General features: G+C 57.0%; 1 protein-coding gene and 1 long non-coding RNA gene across 2 annotated transcripts in view; both read right to left on the reverse strand.

Moving 5' to 3' along the window:
• Positions 1-2,270: 2,270 nt before the first annotated feature.
• Positions 2,271-18,079, reverse strand: part of ELAVL1 (ELAV like RNA binding protein 1) — a 37,172-nt gene continuing 21,363 nt past the window's right edge. The window contains exons 3-6 of the mRNA XM_047704722.1: positions 17,126-17,229; positions 11,526-11,679; positions 6,572-6,797; positions 2,271-3,857 (exon numbers count right to left, since the gene is read on the reverse strand). Of these exons, the coding sequence (XP_047560678.1) occupies positions 3,533-3,857; positions 6,572-6,797; positions 11,526-11,679; positions 17,126-17,229 (809 nt within the window). The 3' untranslated portion in view covers positions 2,271-3,532. The remainder of the gene's footprint in view (positions 3,858-6,571; positions 6,798-11,525; positions 11,680-17,125; positions 17,230-18,079) is intronic.
• LOC125085875 (uncharacterized) lies at positions 6,861-11,517 on the reverse strand. Its single transcript, XR_007123026.1, has 2 exons — positions 9,053-11,517; positions 6,861-9,002 (listed from the first exon to the last, which is right to left on the reverse strand). It is a non-coding gene; the product is annotated as an uncharacterized LOC125085875 (long non-coding RNA).

The following is an 18,079-nucleotide window of genomic DNA, read 5'->3' on the forward strand; positions in this document are numbered from 1 at the left end:
CCCAGGAAGGCTGCAGAAAGCGCAGGGAAATAAAACCAGGCTGGATCGGATGTGAAATGAACAGCTGGGCGATGTTAACTTTGATTTTCAAGGCCGACAGCGGACTTGGGGTCGGTCAACGGCCCCAGTTTGGAGGCAAACCAGGACGAGTTATTGCCAGTGACCCTCTACAGATTCATCCCCTGGTCTGACCCAGCAGGGGCCACAGCCGCCGCCCCCCCCCCCCCGCCCCCCTCCCCGCTCCCCAGCTGCCGGCTCAGAAAGCACCAGCTCCCTACAGCAGCTCGGGTCTGGCCCTGGACGCTGGCTTTCCGGCATGAACACCAAGTGCAGACTCTCACAGGTTAAGGCAGCTGCCCTTGGCAAGGGAAGGACTCACCTTCAGGGAACAAAGAAGGCAGAGCCTGCCCAGCACCATCTGCCTACAGGCTAAGAAAGCCTGTCTCGCAGCTATTCCGGCAAGATGGTGGCGGGGGTGGGGGGTGTCCCAGTCACAGGACATGCGACTAGAGGCACAGCTAGCGCAGAAAACCACAGCTTGGCGTATTACCATGAAAAACTAAAGAAGGGCAGAGCCAAGGCGTAGAAAAGTGACTAAATAATTCAACCGGAACCAGGTTCAGAAATTTGGAGCTTCTTAGCAAACGACTATCAGGGGAAGTTACGCCAAAAGAAAATTCAGTCAAAGCCTCTTTGGTATTTATGTACCAAACCAAACTTTCGATAAATTAACATTATCTACCCTTTAATTCTTTTTTTTTTTCATCAAAATTCCCAAATAAAAGGAGAGCACTCATTTTGCGAAATACAAATATGATTGACCTATGTAAAAAACTTTTAAAAAAGTTTTCTTTTGGATCGTGACTTTTAAAAAATGGGATCTTCCTTTTTGCAAACAAGCCTGGAAAAGAGAAAATGAACCTTTTGGACACAGGGCCAGCACCTGATACATCACCGGGAGCGACAGTTGCTTTTCAGGGTTAAGTAGCACGTCAAGAGGGAAAGCCTTCTACACACCTGCAGACTCGCACTCCCACAGAAACGCACTGGGGTTTTAGTGAGAAGGCTGTTCAGAGTGGAGCCCGCGTGAAACGAGGATTTTACTGAACTGAGAAAGCTCAGGCAACTTTCAAAGGCTCTTCTCCTCCTCAACTCGAGCATCAGAGTAATCAATACGGTTCGGACAGCAGGGAGGGGAGGGGAGGAGCGGCGGGGCTGGCTCCGAGCCCACCGTTTCACGGTTTAGGCTTCCAACAGAATTCGAGGAAGACATCGAACACTAGTGAGGGCGGGCGGGAATGTGTGTCGAGGAAGAGACCTAAGGGTCGCCTTCAGAACTGGGAATCTCATCTTCACTGAGAAGACGCTGGCCCAAGCGAGCACAAGCTGAAAGGCATATTCTTCCAGGAAAACATCCTGGTCTGCGGTGAGGAGGGCTCTGGGGGGGACAGAGCAGGGGGCACCCTCTCCTGTGTCAAATGCAGGCAAACGGGCCTTGGCTCTGGGTTCCAGGAGGAGGCACGTAAGCTGGCTTTGACTCAGGATCTGGAAACTTCCGCTGGAGGCGGGGGGGGGGGGGGGGTCCTCCATGGCACATGGCCAACTTATGAGAAGGCCTCCAGGTATGAACTTGGCCCCTTCTGTGGGAACACAGCACGACATCTCATGTCGGGGAGGATAATGCGAGCAGTTGGCAGCCCCTCGGCGAAGTCTGAGGGATACGGGGCTGGGACAGGCAGCCTCAAGTGGTCCGGGGGCTTCTCAGAACACTGACCTGTTCTGGAGAAGGCTGTGCCCACTTTTTTTTTTTTTTCCACTTAAATAAATAAATAAATAGGTAGGTAGGTAGGTAGATAAATAGAGATAAATAATACCACAATTGCATGATATTGATCAACTAAAACTGCCTATTGTTATGTGTTTTAGTCTTATGTCAAGGCTAAAAACTGCTGGTACTAAGTTCTCCTGTTTTCGATTCTCTCTAAACACTAGGTATTTGTCAAAGTCACATCACACTCCTGAGGAGTTGCCTAGAGGTCCGGCCCTGCTACTTCTCAGGCTCTCTCTCTCTCAGACTCTCCCTACTGGCTCCCCCGTTTTAAAAAACGGCGTCTGTGACCACACACACCTACGTCACAGACCTGTAAATGCTTTGTCTCGAGGCAAGTCTTTGTTTCTTAAGACCTTTTACAAATCCTCCCTGAATGCTGGCCGTCTGGACCTTACCTAGCCAAAAAGAAAGAAAAGGTAAAATAAAAAACAAAACAAAATTCGAGCAAAACAAAATCAAATTTAATGGTCTTAAATGCAAAAGTAAAAACAAACAAAAAACACAAAAAAGCAAAAGAAAATTAACAGAACAGAACAACCCAAAATGTCAAGGCAGTTATGAAGAGAACTTGGGAGGGTTAATCTTTAAAACTACAAATCAAAGGTTGTTTTTTTTTTTGTTTTTTGTTTTTGTTTTTTTTTTGTTTTTTTTTTGTTAATAGATAACTGGCAAGAAGTACTTTTCTGCTGAGTGTTCATACGAAAGCAAAGTTTCAAAACAAAATCCGACTAAAATAGAAACAAGTCTAGCGCTCACGAGAAGGGATGCGAGAAGTACAGTGCTCAAATGTTTCTGTGTTCTTAAAGTATAGAGCGATCGTAGGCATTCGAGCTGTGTGAACTGCTCTTGGAAAGTGGAGAAATGACTGGGGACACCAGTGCCCGGTGTGCGGGGCACCGCGCATGCAATGTGTGCACAGAAATTCGGGATGTCAGAGGAGCAGCCCGTCTTCAGGCACGCCTGGAGTTAGGTCTGACTCTGGAATATATTGGAGTTTCCCTGAAACTCTTTGGTCCGTTCCCACTGGCGCCTGGGCTCACGAAACCCGTGCGTGTCCTTCTCTGGAGGGCCCGGCGCGGCCCGGCGTGTGGCCCCCCCTCCCCGGTGGCAGCCCCCGGCGGATGGCCCGCTGCAGAGCCCCGGGGCTGAGTGAGCAGGAGGTGGCAATGGCACCTGCTGGGGAAAGCAATTTCCTGTCAACCAAAGCAGAAATCGCTTAAAATGTTGAAGCGGTTGAGAAAACGCACACTCAGCATCTGTCTAACGTCTTTAGTTGGAAAACTAAAACTAAAAGGTCATGTCTTTTTTTTTTTCTTTTTCTTTTTTTTTTTTTTTTTATATCCAGTTTGTGGAGACACCGAATGAAACGAGTGTTAGACAGTCTCAGAAGTTAAAGCATGCTTCAGGTCACCACCGTCCCGAGGGACTGGTTAGTCAATGCAGTCTACTTAGATTTCTGTTTAATATATATTTTAAAGGAAATAACTTAAGAAACTTAAATTGGTCTAACATTGTGGGATTTCAAACATTTGAACATGTCGGTTGCATCCCAGAGTATAAAAACCTTTTTTCACTTCTCATTTAGACTAAGACAAACACTTGTGAAAATTGGCGCAAAATGAGTTGTACACTAACAAAAAAGTTTCAACTTCTTCACTCTTAATTATCTATTCCGTACAAAAAAAAAAAAGCATGAGCGAGTTATTTGTGGGACTTGTTGGTTTTGAAGGAAACCTGTAAGATTTTGTCCCCCAGGCGGTAGCCGTTCAGACTTGCTATGGCCATGGCGGCTTCTTCATAGTTTGTCATGGTCACAAAGCCAAAGCCTTTGCACTTGTTGGTGTTGAAGTCGCGGATCACTTTCACATTGGTGACGGCCCCAAAGGGGCCAAACATCTGCCAGAGGATCCCCTCATCGGCGTCCTGCCCGAGGTTGTAGATGAAGATGCACCAGCCCGAAGACGCGTTGCCCGGGACATTGACACCAGAAAGCCCACTCATGTGATCTACACCCATAGGGGAGAACCTAGCAAACAGAGAGCACAGCATGCAAGTCAAGGTCACGCGGGCTGGTGTGTGACGCAGGGGTAGGGGCAAGGTGGGCACACCCCTATGGGTCACGAACGGGAAGTCAGTATCGAGGGGCGCTGCTCCCCGCTCTGCAGAGAGCTGGCCCCAAGGAGAGACACTTGCCACCTGCAGAGGGTCAGAGCCTCAACCAGCTCCCCTTGGAGTGACGGCCTGTCAGTGACCAGCCGCTCCCTTCAGCCCTTCCATCGCTGGTGGGGGGGATGGTGGTGGTCCTGTTTAGTCATTCCCGGCCTTCCCTCATGTTAAAGGATGGAAGCTTCTCCACGTCCCCCTAGGTGGTGTCATACCTGCAGATCTCCCGAGAGGAAAACTCGCTCTTTACACCCTACGCCTCTATAAATGTGTATGTGTTTGGCCAGTGGGAGCAGGGGATTTTTTTCTTCCTCCCCCCACCATCTAAATTCTGTACCCTGCCCTCATCTTGACTGTCCCTGTCAGCGGGGTTCCAGGGGAGCACAACCCTGTGAAGGGCCAATGTAGGGCACAGGGAATTCCTTCCCACGGCTCCAGGCCACCTTCCGCTGCGGGTTCACAGCATCCCAGGAGGGCCAGGAGCCCAAGTGATGGCCGTGAACTACAAGTCTGCCAAGCTGTACCAAAACCGTGGGACCCTTTCCAAAGCAATGCTTTCAACTGCATACACGATGAGCCTTCTGCAAGCGTGTGGCCACTGCAACAGGATTAAAGGAGATGATAAAATTGTTGCTGAAGCCACATGGCCTCTGAAGGTTTCAGAAAATGGGACTCTGGGTCGGTTTGAGAACAGCCGAGTGTGACACAGCATCTGTGGGGTCACGCCATGCAGGAAGTTACGACCTGCTCTGAGACAGAACCGGCCTTTGAGCTGTGGCGCTGGCCCGGGGGGCAGGAGCTTTCAAGGGTCATGCAACAGATCCATGTTTGGACAGGCGCGAGACCGGAGTGGCGGCCCGGGAGCGGCCCGCTTATCCGGGATTCTTTCCGGTGCGGGTTTGGGAGAATCAAGACACAGGACTGGCCGTGTCTCGGAATCTGCAAAAGTACTTGTGAACAGCTCACCCCGGGATGTCTGAGCTGGTTAAAATGACTCAGGTGGCTTGTTAACGGACTTGACTCTGCCCGAACAGTGATCCCAATGTCACTGAAGCGGGGGTAGGAAAAAGCACCCTTGTTACCTGTGGGATAGTAAGCCACGGTGGTTTTCAATGAAAACTGGAAAGATGTTTCGACTTTTAATGGACCCTCATCTCCCCCCACCCCCAGTTTTGTGGGAAATCAAATATGGGCCCGAGTTATGCCAGTTAACCGGAACCTCATGTACCTGTTGTACTGAAAGTAACCTGAGGCCTTATTTCATGGGTTCTCATACCTACTAATCAGCATTAACTGGTTCTTCTCCGGCTCACTGGAGCTGGTTTCTTTCATCCTGACCACCGTGAAACCCACCTTTCCATTCTTTTCTCTGATGATACAAAGGAGAGCTGAACTTTCCACTATTTGGGGGCTTTTCCTGCCGTGAGAACTGACTGTGAATTCTCCGCTCTGCTGGCCTCTCTCCCTCTCACTTGCTGAGTCTGTCTTCCCTCCTGCCTCCCCGGCCACCCTCGCTGCCCTCTGGCTCTTCTCGCCGTGAACCTCTCTGGTTGTAGGGACCCCCTTCCTGCCTGGCCAGCAGTTTCGGCTGCTCTGGCCCCCTTCCTTTGCTGTCGCTCGTTCCTGTGACCAGAGCCCCTCCACCTCCCTCACCCTTCCCCGGCTGCCAGGGGAGCTGGAACCTGCTGCACGTGGCTGTCTGCGCATCCCACCCGATCGGACTGTGTTCCTGACCTTCAAAAATGGATGGAGCTCACTTCCGCCCCAAGACACTTCCCCTGCTTTTGTCCTTGAACTAGAAAAGCCAGCGATGGAAGGCCCACTCTGGAACCTGAGCAGAGCCGAGAACTCTGCATTACTAGGTGTCAAAATCAGTGCCTCCCCAAATGGCCTCTGTGCCGACGAGCAAGGTTGTACCCAACCTCGCCGATTAACACAAAGATGGGAAACCTGCAAAGTCGCAGAAAAAAGGTCCCTAACCTGCCCGAGATAAACCCTCACGCCGCTGCTTTAGGTTTTGACGAAAACAAAACCAAGGGGCCCGTCCGTCGGGACTGCCGCTCCTTAAGAAGCAAACACACCCGACCTGCAAGCCCAAGCTGCTGACTCTCACTGTCTCTGTCCTACTAGATCCTGGCGACTGGTCACTTTCAATCTGGAAAGATGAAGGGATGTCGGAAAACCATTCGCCTCCGGGACGGGGCTTCTCACCAGCGAAGCCCTGGGGAGGTGGAGGAGTGAGGGCTCCCCGCAGGCCAGGGAGCAGGGCAGCTCTCACCTCTGCAGGCCTGGGGCTATGTGTTCCCGCTTATACACTCCCAGCCCCTCATACACTCCCAGCCCCTCGGGGAACCAGACCCCATACCCGGGAGTGCTCTGCACTCCCCGCTCCCCGGGCTGGCTGGAGACGGAACCCAGGAGACTCAGATGGAAAGCTTCCGATGGAAAGCTTCCGCACAAACACCTTGCGGTGGGGGCGGGGGCGTGGAGACGGGCCAGGGCTCAGACCAGCCTCATGGGCCCCGCGAGCCGCGGGGGGCAGAGCTGCACCCGTGAGAGTGCCGCCTCCCGACCCACCTGAATCTCTGCGCCTGGTGGTGAACGGGGCCTCCGAACCGTCTGGCGGGCGAGTGGTACAGCTGGGAGAGCAGCGCCACGTTTTTGTTCTGGTTGGGGTTGGCTGCAAACTTCACTGTAATGGGCTCGGAGGAACCTGGGGGTTTATGACCATTGAAACTGGTAATTGCCTCTTCTGCCTCCGACCGTTTGTCAAACCGGATAAACGCAACCCCTCTGGACAAACCTTTTCAACAAACCAACAGAAACGGAGTTAGGGGGGAAAAGGCAATGATTTTTCAAACTGAAAAAAAAAATAAATAAATAAATAAAATCAAGTCAGTCAGTCTGCTGTGCTTCAAACCGGACGCTATCTTCCTGAGGGAAACAAAAATTAAACCTACATAGGGAAATTAATGAGTGAACTTTTAAAAAACATAGACTGATAAAAGATGAAGGTTTCGGATTTCCTTCTGGGTTGCAGCAGCTATGATCTCTGCTGAACGTCTCCTGCTGATGGCTCTCTCACTCAAACCTCTTTCTCAGAACAAGCCATGGCGGAAGGGATGCCTCCCGCCATAGCCCCGTCAGCGCCCGGTGCCCACGGGCAGCGCACGGCCAGGCCAAGGAGCAAGCAGGCAGGCGGGCAACGGGGTCGGGTCTGAGGGACTCTCCCTGTGCTCCGGCCGGCAGGGCCCGGGAGCAGCCGCTGTGAACAAGGAGTGATGGTCGGTCCTGCGGTCCTGCCGGGCCTTTGCAGGCTGTCGCCTTCCCAGCTAGCCCGACAGAGTCCCTGGCGGCTCGGCCTTCTCTGTCATCCCCAGAGGGCACGGAGTCCTAGCGAACAGCCCTTTCCGCCTGCCCTCGGCTCACTCACCTTTTGGATGTTCCATTCTAAGGTCCCACTCCACACCTGTTCTGCTCCTGCGTGGCAAGGCCCAGGACCCCCGTCCCCGGCCTCCAGCTGCCTCAGGAAGGCACTGTCTCTTGCTACCTAGACTGAGTCTCCTGAAGTTGGCCCAGGGTCCCTGCTGTAACCTAATCTTTCGACAGAGTAAGAATGTGGGCCGGAACCAGGCTGCCTGAGCTCTGAGGCCTGATTATGAAGGCAGTGGCTGGTGTGGCACGTGTGTGAAACCTCGCCAACTGGGCAGAAGGGACTCGGCCACACTCCACCCTGATCCGGCTGCATTCTAGGCCCGGGGTGGAGTGAGAACCGTCCCCTGCAGAACTTGACGAATGGGGTGGGGCTGGGGTGAGGGAAGGTGGAGCCGTGGAAGAGGACCGGCTCCTTCTCTGGGGAGAAAAAAAGGGGGTCAAGTGTGAAGGTCCAAGTGCAGTGGAGACAGGACAGCCAAGGGCCAGTCTGAGTATGACGTCACGGCGGGAGTCACAGATATATTCTGGGGTGGTGGTGGTGGGGTGACTGTGGGAGACAGCCCTATCCCAGACACTCTTGTCTCGACTGCCAGTCATAGCCTGTCTGAAGTCGCATTTTCTTCTCCAGACAAATGCCTTCAGCACACAGTGAATGGCAATTATTAACACAGGACAGCCCAGGGCCTTGGGCCACCAGCTAAGCAAGCGCACCAGGTGTCCCCCAGGCAGCTCCCACTTCCTACACCTTTCCTTGCCCCTTCCCACAGAGTCCCACCAACTACCGCACGACGGGCACAGGCTGTGGGTCTCCCCTGGCCCAAAGGCCACAGAGAAACTCAGACATGCCAGGTGGGATGCTGAAGTGACAAGTGCACTGTGAGGCACAGTCACCTACTCTGGGCTTAGAATCCCATGCCTCAGCCTGACTCTGATGCACCATCGTGGGCCCCATCTCAGCAGCCAGACAGCAGCCAGGGACCCTCCGGCCACGGCTTCCTTGTTTATAGCTTAACACACCACAGACACTCCGTGGTGAGTCCGAAAGCACAAACCCCAGCTCTCCCAACTGGGAAACTCCCCCTCCTGGCGCTCCCCAGCACAGCACCCTGGAGGGCCACACAGCTGCTTCTAGTGGCCTCCTGGCTGCCTCTACCTTGGCTCCGTGATTGTTGAAATATAAATTTAAAATTCACACAGCCGGGGTGCCTGGGTGGCTCAGCAGGTTAAAGCCTCAGCCTTCGGCTCGGGTCATGATTCCGGGGTCCTGTGACCATGCCCCACATCAGGATTTCTGCTCGGCAGGGAGCCTGCCTCCCCCTCTGTCTCTGCTTGTCTCTCTGCCTGCTTGTGATCTCTGTCTGCCAAATAAATAAAATCTTTAAAAACAAAACAAAAAAACAATTCACACAGCCAGAGGCACTGAATTAGTGAGAACAAACCCAGCAATTCACACGTGTACCAAGAAAATTCTAGACACTGAGCTCGTTTTCCAATTTCAGTTCAGAAGGAACACCTAAAACCACACACTCAACACACACGGTTTGCATTTACTCTTGAACAGCACGAACGACAGCTCTGACAGACAGGTGCCTGAACGGATGGTCAGCCTCAGGCACACGTAACTGGCAGCCATCGCTGGCTAGCTCCTGCAGAAAGCCGCCCTTGGGGCTCCTGTTCCCGGCTCTGTTCTACCGGAGAGGGACCCTGCCGAGCGACCCTGCCGTTAAGCAGAGCGGGAGTGTGTGTGTGGGCGTGGTTTCGCTGCTCGGTTTTGTAAAATGACTTTCAAATGGGAACTGCCCAGGGGAGATGAAGAGAACCCAAAGAAGAGAAAGTCAGCGATCTGACGCAACGCACACCTAACTAACCAACCTACTGAACGGTCTGAGGAACGAACGCCTTTCGAAGCCGGCCCTGTGGTTTTTTCCCTCTAATGGTTTTAGAATCAAGGGCAGAGATCAATGAATGGCGTGATTTCCAGATGAGTAAACTATAAAGTTCACAACTGAGCTGGGTAAGAAGGCAAAAAAGATTTACAAACGAAGTTCTGTCAACGAAGAAGGTTAAAGAGCTGCTCCTGCCGCCCACGTGACGAGCACATCGCACGGAGGCACCCGGGACACGCAAGCTGGCTGGCCACGCTGTTCTCTGCTCCCCGGGGATGCCTGTGGGAGCGTGAAGCTCCCGTGGACGCCACCATGAGCTCACGGCCAAGCCGGGCGCCCTCCGATCCCGGGGCGCCGCCCCCCACTGAGACAGCAGCCTTACAGAGGGACGGGAGACCAGAGGCCCCACAACGGGCTGTGGGCAACGGTCTGCAGAAGTGACCTCCCTCGGGGTGGCGGGAGCCCCTGGGAAAGCTAGTGGCCGGGGCAGGGGTGCTCTTGGGGAGAGCCGGCTCTACTCCGGCCGTGCTGGGCTGCACGGAGACGAGCAGAGGCACAGCAGGACGTGCGGCAGGAGGAGGACGGCCACGGGAGCAGAATGTAGCACGGTCACGCCATCCAGGTCCCCAGGCAGCCCACACAGGTGGGGCTGGGGATAAACACGCGCACCCGCCAGCCGACTGGACTGTTCTCTCTCAACTGCCGCTTGCAGGTCAGTAAGGGAGCTTCAGGGACCGCAGAAAACCGTCCTGGGACAAGCAAGGGGGTTGATACTGAGTAGACGGGACCCCGACCCGACCTCACCCCACCCCCACCCCAGGGCGAAGGTGCAGAACAGAGGCAGCGGTGTCATCCTTGTCCCTCCAGCAGAGCCTGGCGTCAGAGCAGGTGTCTGCAGCAAGCACGGGGCTGCTCAGAGCTCCTGGGAAACGAGGGTGAGCTGCACCTGCGGGCCACACTCCGGAAGGCCTTCCCCCCTTTCCAGGCCCTGGAGACTCGCACCGGCCACTCCTGTCCAGGCCAGGCCTCGGCCCAGACAGCGGGGCCAGCATACGCAGAGCTGAGCTTCCACAGAGGGGGTGGGGGAGGGAGGGCAGGTGGCAAGGCCACCCACCCCAAAGCACACAGCTCAGGGAGACGCAGGTAAGTGTGTGTGCACCTCTGGCCATGGGCCAGGAAGGCCCAGCCCACCTGCTCTCTGGGATCCGCTCTCCAGCCTCCTGGGGGCACTGCCGGCCTCTTGGAAGGGAGGTCCCCTCCGAGTTAGAGGGCTTCCTGTGCCCGAACTACCCAGGGTTTGCTGTAACACCACAGCCGAGGGGGTGGCGAACACACCGCACTGGAAGAACATGAAAACCAAGCGCAGAGCATTGCAACGGCTTCATGGGGCTCCACGAGCAAAAATCTTCCTGGCCAGTGTGTTCCTACTCGTGGTGGGTACAGAACCGAGGAGTCCTAAAGCAGGTGCGGCCCAAGCTCGCTGCTCCCCACGCAGAGCCAGGCCCAGGGCTGGCAACTGATGTCCCGACCCCAGTCTCTAGGCCGCACAGTCAGGGCCGGCACCAGCCTCCCGTACAGGGCTGCTCCCGGGCATGGGGGGTCCTCAGAGCAGCTGTGCCTCACTGCCTCCTGCGAAGCCCGAGCTGCTAAGCTCTCGGGCTGAGACAACCTACGAGGGGCTGCTGAAGGGGACAGGATGGCCAGGGAGGGGAATTTACTGCCTTAAGCAATCTGAGCTTTGAATGTGCCCCCGGAGGGGCAGGGGCATCCGCACCGAGGAGACTGGAGACCGGCTCCTCAGAAACAGCCACCCTGTGGCTTCAGGCCAGTGAGAGGCGGGGACTCCGCATCGTGCGGGAAGACCGTCCCGCATGGCATACCGCGTGCCTGTGAGAGCAGCAGCAGCGAATGGCTGACCGCTGCCTTTCCAACCCACTTACGAGCCAGGCCGGGACATCTGGATGCTTGAGGGAAGGTGCCAGGACCTCTTGGTGTTCTCACCATAACGTGCTGGCCTGACACAGGGGCGACTCTGCTACCGTTTTACCTTCCCAGCCTCGCAAAACAAAAGCCAAGGTCTTCTCCTTTGGAGTCTGTCCTCCCTGGGGGAATAACTATTCTGCCGCTGAAACTCAGACAGCGACCTGTCCTCCTGGAAACTCTCGCCCCTGCAGGAAAACCTCAGCCCGCATCTGGGCTGCCCACTGTACCTGTGGTCTGATCCACAAGGACTCGGGAGTTGATGATTCGCCCGAACCGAGAGAACATGTCCTCCACGTCCTTCTGGGTCATGGTCCGCGGGAGCCCACTGATGTACAGGTTGGCGTCTTTGATGACCTCTGAGCTCGGGCGAGCGTACGACACCTTGAAAACAAAACCACTTTCTGGGGTTAGGGCAGGCGTGTGGCCAAAGCATCGAGGGAGGGGGTTAACTTTCCAGGCGGGAAAGAGCCACCTGTCCAGTGAGAAACCATGCCAACACTCGTCGCCTACGGCGGCGCATGCGAGCAGCTCACCTGGGCCGAGCGGCGAGCCGGACAGCGCCTAGCCTGGACTTTACACCCCATGGCGAGGCAGACATAGTCCAAGTTCTCAAAGCCAAGGGATTGAGGGCCCGCAGCTGGCGGCAGACAGGGTGACTGCTCAACCCCAGCTGTCTCTCCTCCCACTGTGGCCTCCCCTCTCTGACAGCGAGCAGGCCGGACACGGGACCCAGTGCTGTCTGTAAGGGGCCCGGAGGGCAGCGGCTCTGGAGCTGGGTGGCACCCAGAGGGTGCCACCCACCTCCCTGAGGCAAACTTGCCAGTGGAGCCCAGAGGGGACCCAGGGCTGCTGGGGGAGCCCACAGTCCAACACTCGAGTGTTCGATATTAAAGGACTCCACGCTTTTTGGGCCTTTGTTTTTATAAAACTGAAAAAAGCCTGAAAGAAACTTCCACAGCAGCGTCCATAAAACGGCCCGTGTGCGCCCTGGAGCAGAGAGGCTTCCGCAGCCGGCCGGCCTTCGTGCTTTCCCAGCTCAGGGTCAGGGCCACGGCTGTGGCTGGCCAGGAGGAGAGATGGGACTGAGGCCACAGGGGAAGGAGCAACTGCGACAGGCCCCCTCCGCAAACACGAGGCCTGAAGGGAAAGGACTTGATCGCACCCAATGGAGTCAGAACCAAGTTAGGAGGCTGGGAGACAAGGTGGCGGCAGGGAAGGGGGCTCCGCAAGGGTGGGGGACTCGGACCTGTGCCAAATCACGTGCTGAGGGTCACAAAGCTGAGCAGACGAGGAGCCTGAAACCATAACCCAGGAGCAGACACAACCTCTCAGGCGTCACCGGGCAGCACGAGGCCACGGACAACAGGTGTCCTCCCACAACGCTCAGGCCTGCCAGGAGGGGCCGAGTGTGGCTCCTCACAGCAAGCACACATGTACCCCTTCATTCCTGTGCTTGCTGACTCCGAACGCACACCAGGCCCTGAGAGGGGACAACAGGCAGCAGGACGTTCGCCAGCAGAGCAGGAAGCAGTCCAGTGGGCAATGCAGAAGGAAAGAGAAACTGTGCGGTCAGAGCCTGGCTTTCCCCTGCAGAGCCGCCAAGGATCGCGGAGGCTGGACATCAGATAAGAGTGGAAGAGAAGTGGCCCTGACTGGAAGGACACCCCAGGACACCAGGTCCCATCAGGGGCAGGCAGCCCCCAAGCAGTAGCGTTGCCCAAGCCGCACATTCCCCGCCAGCTCCCCTGTGCGGGGTCCAGGCCCGACGCACTGTGGTTAGGCCTACAGTACAGGAATGCTGTGGGCACTCGGTGACGCACCCAAGGCCTGGGGCAGATGTGGCACTGTCCCCTGAGATCCAGGCCACCCTGGCGTGCAGGGACTTCCCGGGCACCCCTCTCCACTGAGGTGGTGGCTGGCCAGTCTGCTGGGGCTTGGTCACAGTCCTCAACGCTCTCACACATCTGGGCCCAGACGTGGCAGGTCTGCGTCAAGCAGCCTGTAGAACCCACCCCGCTCGGACCTCGCCAGCCGGCTGCCCCATTTCACCAACGGCCCCAGGCTGGGGCGTCATGTTTCGGGCAGGAAGGCTGAAGGGGGAAGACAGGCCTGCCTGGGCGGGGCCCACAGGCAGTGCCTCCCGGAGCCGTCCCGTCTGCTCCTCTGCAGATTTGTCTGGACGGGGCTGCAGCTGGGGTCCGCCCTCGGCCTTCAGTGAAGGACATGGTGGGAAAGAGCATCCCCAGACCGAGAGCCCGGCACCGGCGAAGCGGCGCCGAGGCTGGTACGGACTGTGACCATCGCTGATGAAGCGCCGGAGCGAAGATGCCGGTTACGGCCAAACGCACTTGGACGCCTTCCAACAACGGGATCTTCAAGGCCCGTGAGGACCACTGCAGCTTTCCTTCCCTTCAGCCACTATCAAGTTCAGAGTCAGGGCAGCAGCCAAGGAGACTGCACCAGAGCACCTGGCACCCGGGAGGCACCACGACGCGAGATCCACAACCTCTTTCCTAAGCTCTTAGCGTCACGGGCTGCTTTGCTCCAAGCAGGTCTTTTCCTGTCACGTTGTTCAGAAACCTTCCTAGGGCTGAACTGCGTCCCCCCACATAGTCATATGTTGCAGTCCCAGTCCCCAGCACTGCAGAATGTGACCTCATTGGGAAAGAGGACGGTCACGGAGGTCATTCATGATGTAGTCACACTGGTGCAGGGTGGGCTGCAAATCCAGTAACTGTGTCCTCGGAAAAACGGGGGAGAGTGGCCAGAGACGCCCATAGGGAGAACGCCATGTGAAGGTGAAGGGAGACGTCCAGGTGAGGCTTCCGGGATCCCAGAACGCCAGACATGGCCAGTGACCCCCAAGCCAGGGGAGAGCCCGGGACAGAGTCTCCCTCACGGCCTCGGAAGGAACCAACCTGGCCACACCTTGATCTCGGACTTACAGCCTCCGGGACCATGAGAACAAGTGTCAGTCGGGTGGCATCGCAGACACCACAAACCATCTGTGGTGCTTCGCTGCGGCGGCCCTGAGGACCTCCTCCACTCCCCTGGGGCACCCAGCTGGCCAGGGAGCCGCTCCACCCACAGCCAGAGCCCAGCCCCCACCCCCCGGGGATCTTCCTCCCCGGCAGGCAACCCGATCTGACGAACTACATGTCTTACTTATTTAACGGTGTACGATGCCCGAAGAGGGCGGAACTTTCATGTTTGCTGCGGTATCGCCAGCACCCCGCACGGTCACCCGTGGACCGCAAGCAGGCAGGGAGCAGTCGCTGAGCGAGGGCACAAAAGCAGCTGCCGTTCCTGCTAGTGATGCCTACCTACGCCGCCGTCTCCTGCGCTCTGCTCGCAGCTCGCCAGTCATACTGTTCCGGGTCCCGGTGTTTACGTCCCGCGCTGGGCGGGGGAAGCGGCCCAGCAGTGGTGTTAAGTGCCCTGAGCCACAGCCCCGGTTTCAAACCCTGGATTTGCCCCTCTCTACCTCTGTAACCTTGGGAGACCTGTCATTACTCGAAACATCAGCTCCTTCAAGCCTAAATTGGGGATCACCTCTCCCAGGCTGTGGTGAGGATAACGGAGACAAGGTATGGAAGGGCCTGGCCCACACTCACAGCGGTTGCCTGCGCTGCTGGCATAGGACACAGGGGCAGGGAGACTCCTCACTCCCTACTTGGATCAAGGAATGACATTTGAACCAAAGAGGATGGACTGAATGTTGCTGAGGTCCAGGGCACATCCAGGTGGGCTGCGATGTGCGGGACCTCAGAGTCTGGGGGGCAGATGAGCCTTGGGAAAGATCCAGATTTCGTGGTGAGAGTGGGGCTTCAACCTTGGGGAAAACCTGTAGTTCCCACAACGTACCGGCCCTTGAGTCTCCCCCAGCGCGGCCACCCTTGCCTTGTGCCCCACCACAAGTGGCACACTTTGGCCCCTGCAGACACCTCTGCCTAGGTACCCCTTGTCCTCACCCTGGCCTTCCTTACCCCTAACTCCTTGCGTCCCAGACCTCAACTCTGACTTTCCTGAGGGCACCTCTTTGGCTCCCCAAGCTGCGAGAAGGCCATCCCAGGTACAGTCACGTAGTGGTCTCGGACTTAACATCTTTGTTACCAAGCGCACTATCTGAGGGCAGCTGTAGGCCATGGAACTCAGCACCAGGCAGAGGACGTGGCCCCTCGAATGTACTGGTTGTATAACGATGAGTTTTCTGCACCCGAGTAACTGTCTGCTCTCCTGGCATCTGCAAAGATTTTCTAAATGCAGGACAGAATTCCTAACAGACTGGGAGCTTTGGGCTGAGAATAAACAACCCGGAGCTGGCGGAGAGGAACCAAAGTCACCCGGCGCGTGGAGAGGCCGTGACACATGGTTTCCTTCACCAGCCCCCACAGGGAAAGGCCCCTCTGGGAGTCGGAGCTAGCCACAGGGATACGTGGGCCGCGCTCCTGTCCTCAGGGAGCACCCGACAGGCCCTACGTGCAGGCAGGCCCAGGAAGTCAGCCGAGGAGTGTTTTGTGGGTTTGGGGATGATTAAACCAGAGCAACCCGTATCACGAACAGTTCAACAGGAGCAGCAGACCACCGCCCTCCAAGCTGAGTGCGTGCGGCCAAGACCCAGACTCCAAGACTTCCCCAGCAGGAGGGAGCACGGGCTCTCAGGGCCAGCCCCAGGTTTGACTTGGGAGGCCCGCGCAGCAACGCTGGGAACCTTTATTAATGATACAAGCACCCCATGGTCCCGATGCCCTGGGGAGCCCAGCCATGGTACAGGTCCCAAGAGGGACCTTTCTGGGCACCCACATGATCAGTGGTATGAGATGCTGGGCTAGAGGGTCCACAGGCTCACACAGGGCAGTCTCATTCCGAGTGGCTTCCCAGCGAGGGGTAACACGGGCAAACACGGTTTCTGCCAGGCTGCTGCAGGAAGCCAGGCCGGGGCACTGGCTGGGGCAGTGCAAGGACAGGTGTGCTAAAGGAGGGCTTGGCAGGGAGTAAAGGTCAGGAACACACGAAGTTAGTCCCAGACTGGGTCTGGAGCTGCCGAGGATCACAGGAGCCTGCAAACAGACACTTGGGGATGGGGACGGGGAGGAGGCAGGGCTCCGGGCTGAGACGAGGAGGGGGCGGTAAGTGGGAGCAGCCTGAGAACACGAAGCCGTCCTGCAAGGCCCGGAAGACTGGCCAAGTCGTCCCAGAAAGCCCCCGCAGCCCCTGAATGGCGAGTGCCTGGCGCCGTCCTGCCGGAGCCCCTGGCGGCGCCGCACGGCTCCCTGGTTTGCTCAAGCCGCTGGTCAATGGGACGCCGCCCCACAGACCGCCCCTGCCTGCACCTCTCCCACACGTGACTTCCAGATCTTCGGGATATCATTTGAACCTTTGTGTGCACGTGCCCTGACAGCCGGCAGGGGCTCCGTAAACAGCGGCAGAGCGGGTGACGGACCCGGCCGTGATGGGGCAGGAAGGGGGACGTCGGCCAGGAGGGGGATGCCGCACGAACGCTCGTCCGGCACGAGGACAGCACCGCCTGGGCCCAGGGCGGGGGATAACCGCCCTCAGTGAAGTGCCCTTCCTGGTGACAGTCCCTTTGCTCGTTGAGCTGAGGCGGCTGAGTGGCAGCAGCACGGGGTGGGGGCGGTCCCCGCCCAGCACGCACTGGACAGGCACCACTCCAGCTCCGAGTAGACGCCCCCAGAGCAGCAGGGCCCTGTGCAGCGGTCCCCTCATCAGCGACGACGAAGTAATAAGGGGGCGATCCCTCATCCGGGGGAGGCAAGGGGAGGCCGCTCCCCCAGGCTGGGCCGAAGAGGCAACGGCAGTGCTTTACCTTAATGGTCTTTGACTGGAGCCGCAGGCCATTCAGCGTGTTGATCGCTCTCTCCGCGTCCTTGGCGGTCACGTAGTTCACAAAGCCGTAGCCGAGGCTGTGCCCTGTGTGGGAGAACACGTGCACAACGGTCACAGCCGAGAGCCAGGGCGGGTGAACGGGGCGACGACTGACTGGGCTCAGGAGGAGGAGGTCGCCAAGAGCCACGGCCCCTGGGAAATGGGCTCAGAGACCGGTGGTCACGATCTCTACTCGCTTTTTGGTACGCTTCTTGGCAGACTTGCAAGTTTTCTACAACGAACAAATTACCTTTATTTAAAAAGAGATACTATGTGGGGCGCTTGGGTGGCTCAGTCAGTTAAGTGTCCAACTCCTGATTTCCACTGTCATGATCTCAGGGTCATGAGGTCGAGCCCCACGTCGAGCCCCACTCTGGGCAGAGTCGGCTTGGGATTCTCTCCCTTTCCCTCTCCCTCTGCTTCTGCGCACACATGCTCTCTCTCAAATAAATAAATAAAATCTTGAAAATAAAAAGAGAAGAAGAAACGCCGTTCCTAAGAGCTCCCCATGGAGGCTCTCACCAAGGCAATGACAACGATCAGTCTCACCGGCCGTCAGCTGAGACGTGGGGACTCTGAGGGCGAGGACAGAGGGCAGTCACAACAACTGGGAAGACAGGCAGGTGGGGAGGGCCGAATGGTGACCAGCTGTCTGTGTCCAGGGGTTTCTCCACAACTCACCCCCGAGTGGGAAGGTTTGCTGGGCTCTGGTGCCACCCAGCGTCGGGTCCCACACTTTCCCAAACCTACAGCTCAGCTACGAGCAGATGCCAGGGAGCTCGAGGAGAAGCTGGAGCTGAGAGCAGTCCCAGGCCAGCCGTGTGCCTGGCATCACAGCCCCGGCCAAGGCTCCAGGGCTGCCCTTGGCGGTGGCCCATGGTGGTGACAGCAGCAG

Source organism: Lutra lutra, chromosome 1, assembly GCF_902655055.1.
Source record: "Lutra lutra chromosome 1, mLutLut1.2, whole genome shotgun sequence".
NCBI lineage: Eukaryota > Metazoa > Chordata > Mammalia > Carnivora > Mustelidae > Lutra > Lutra lutra.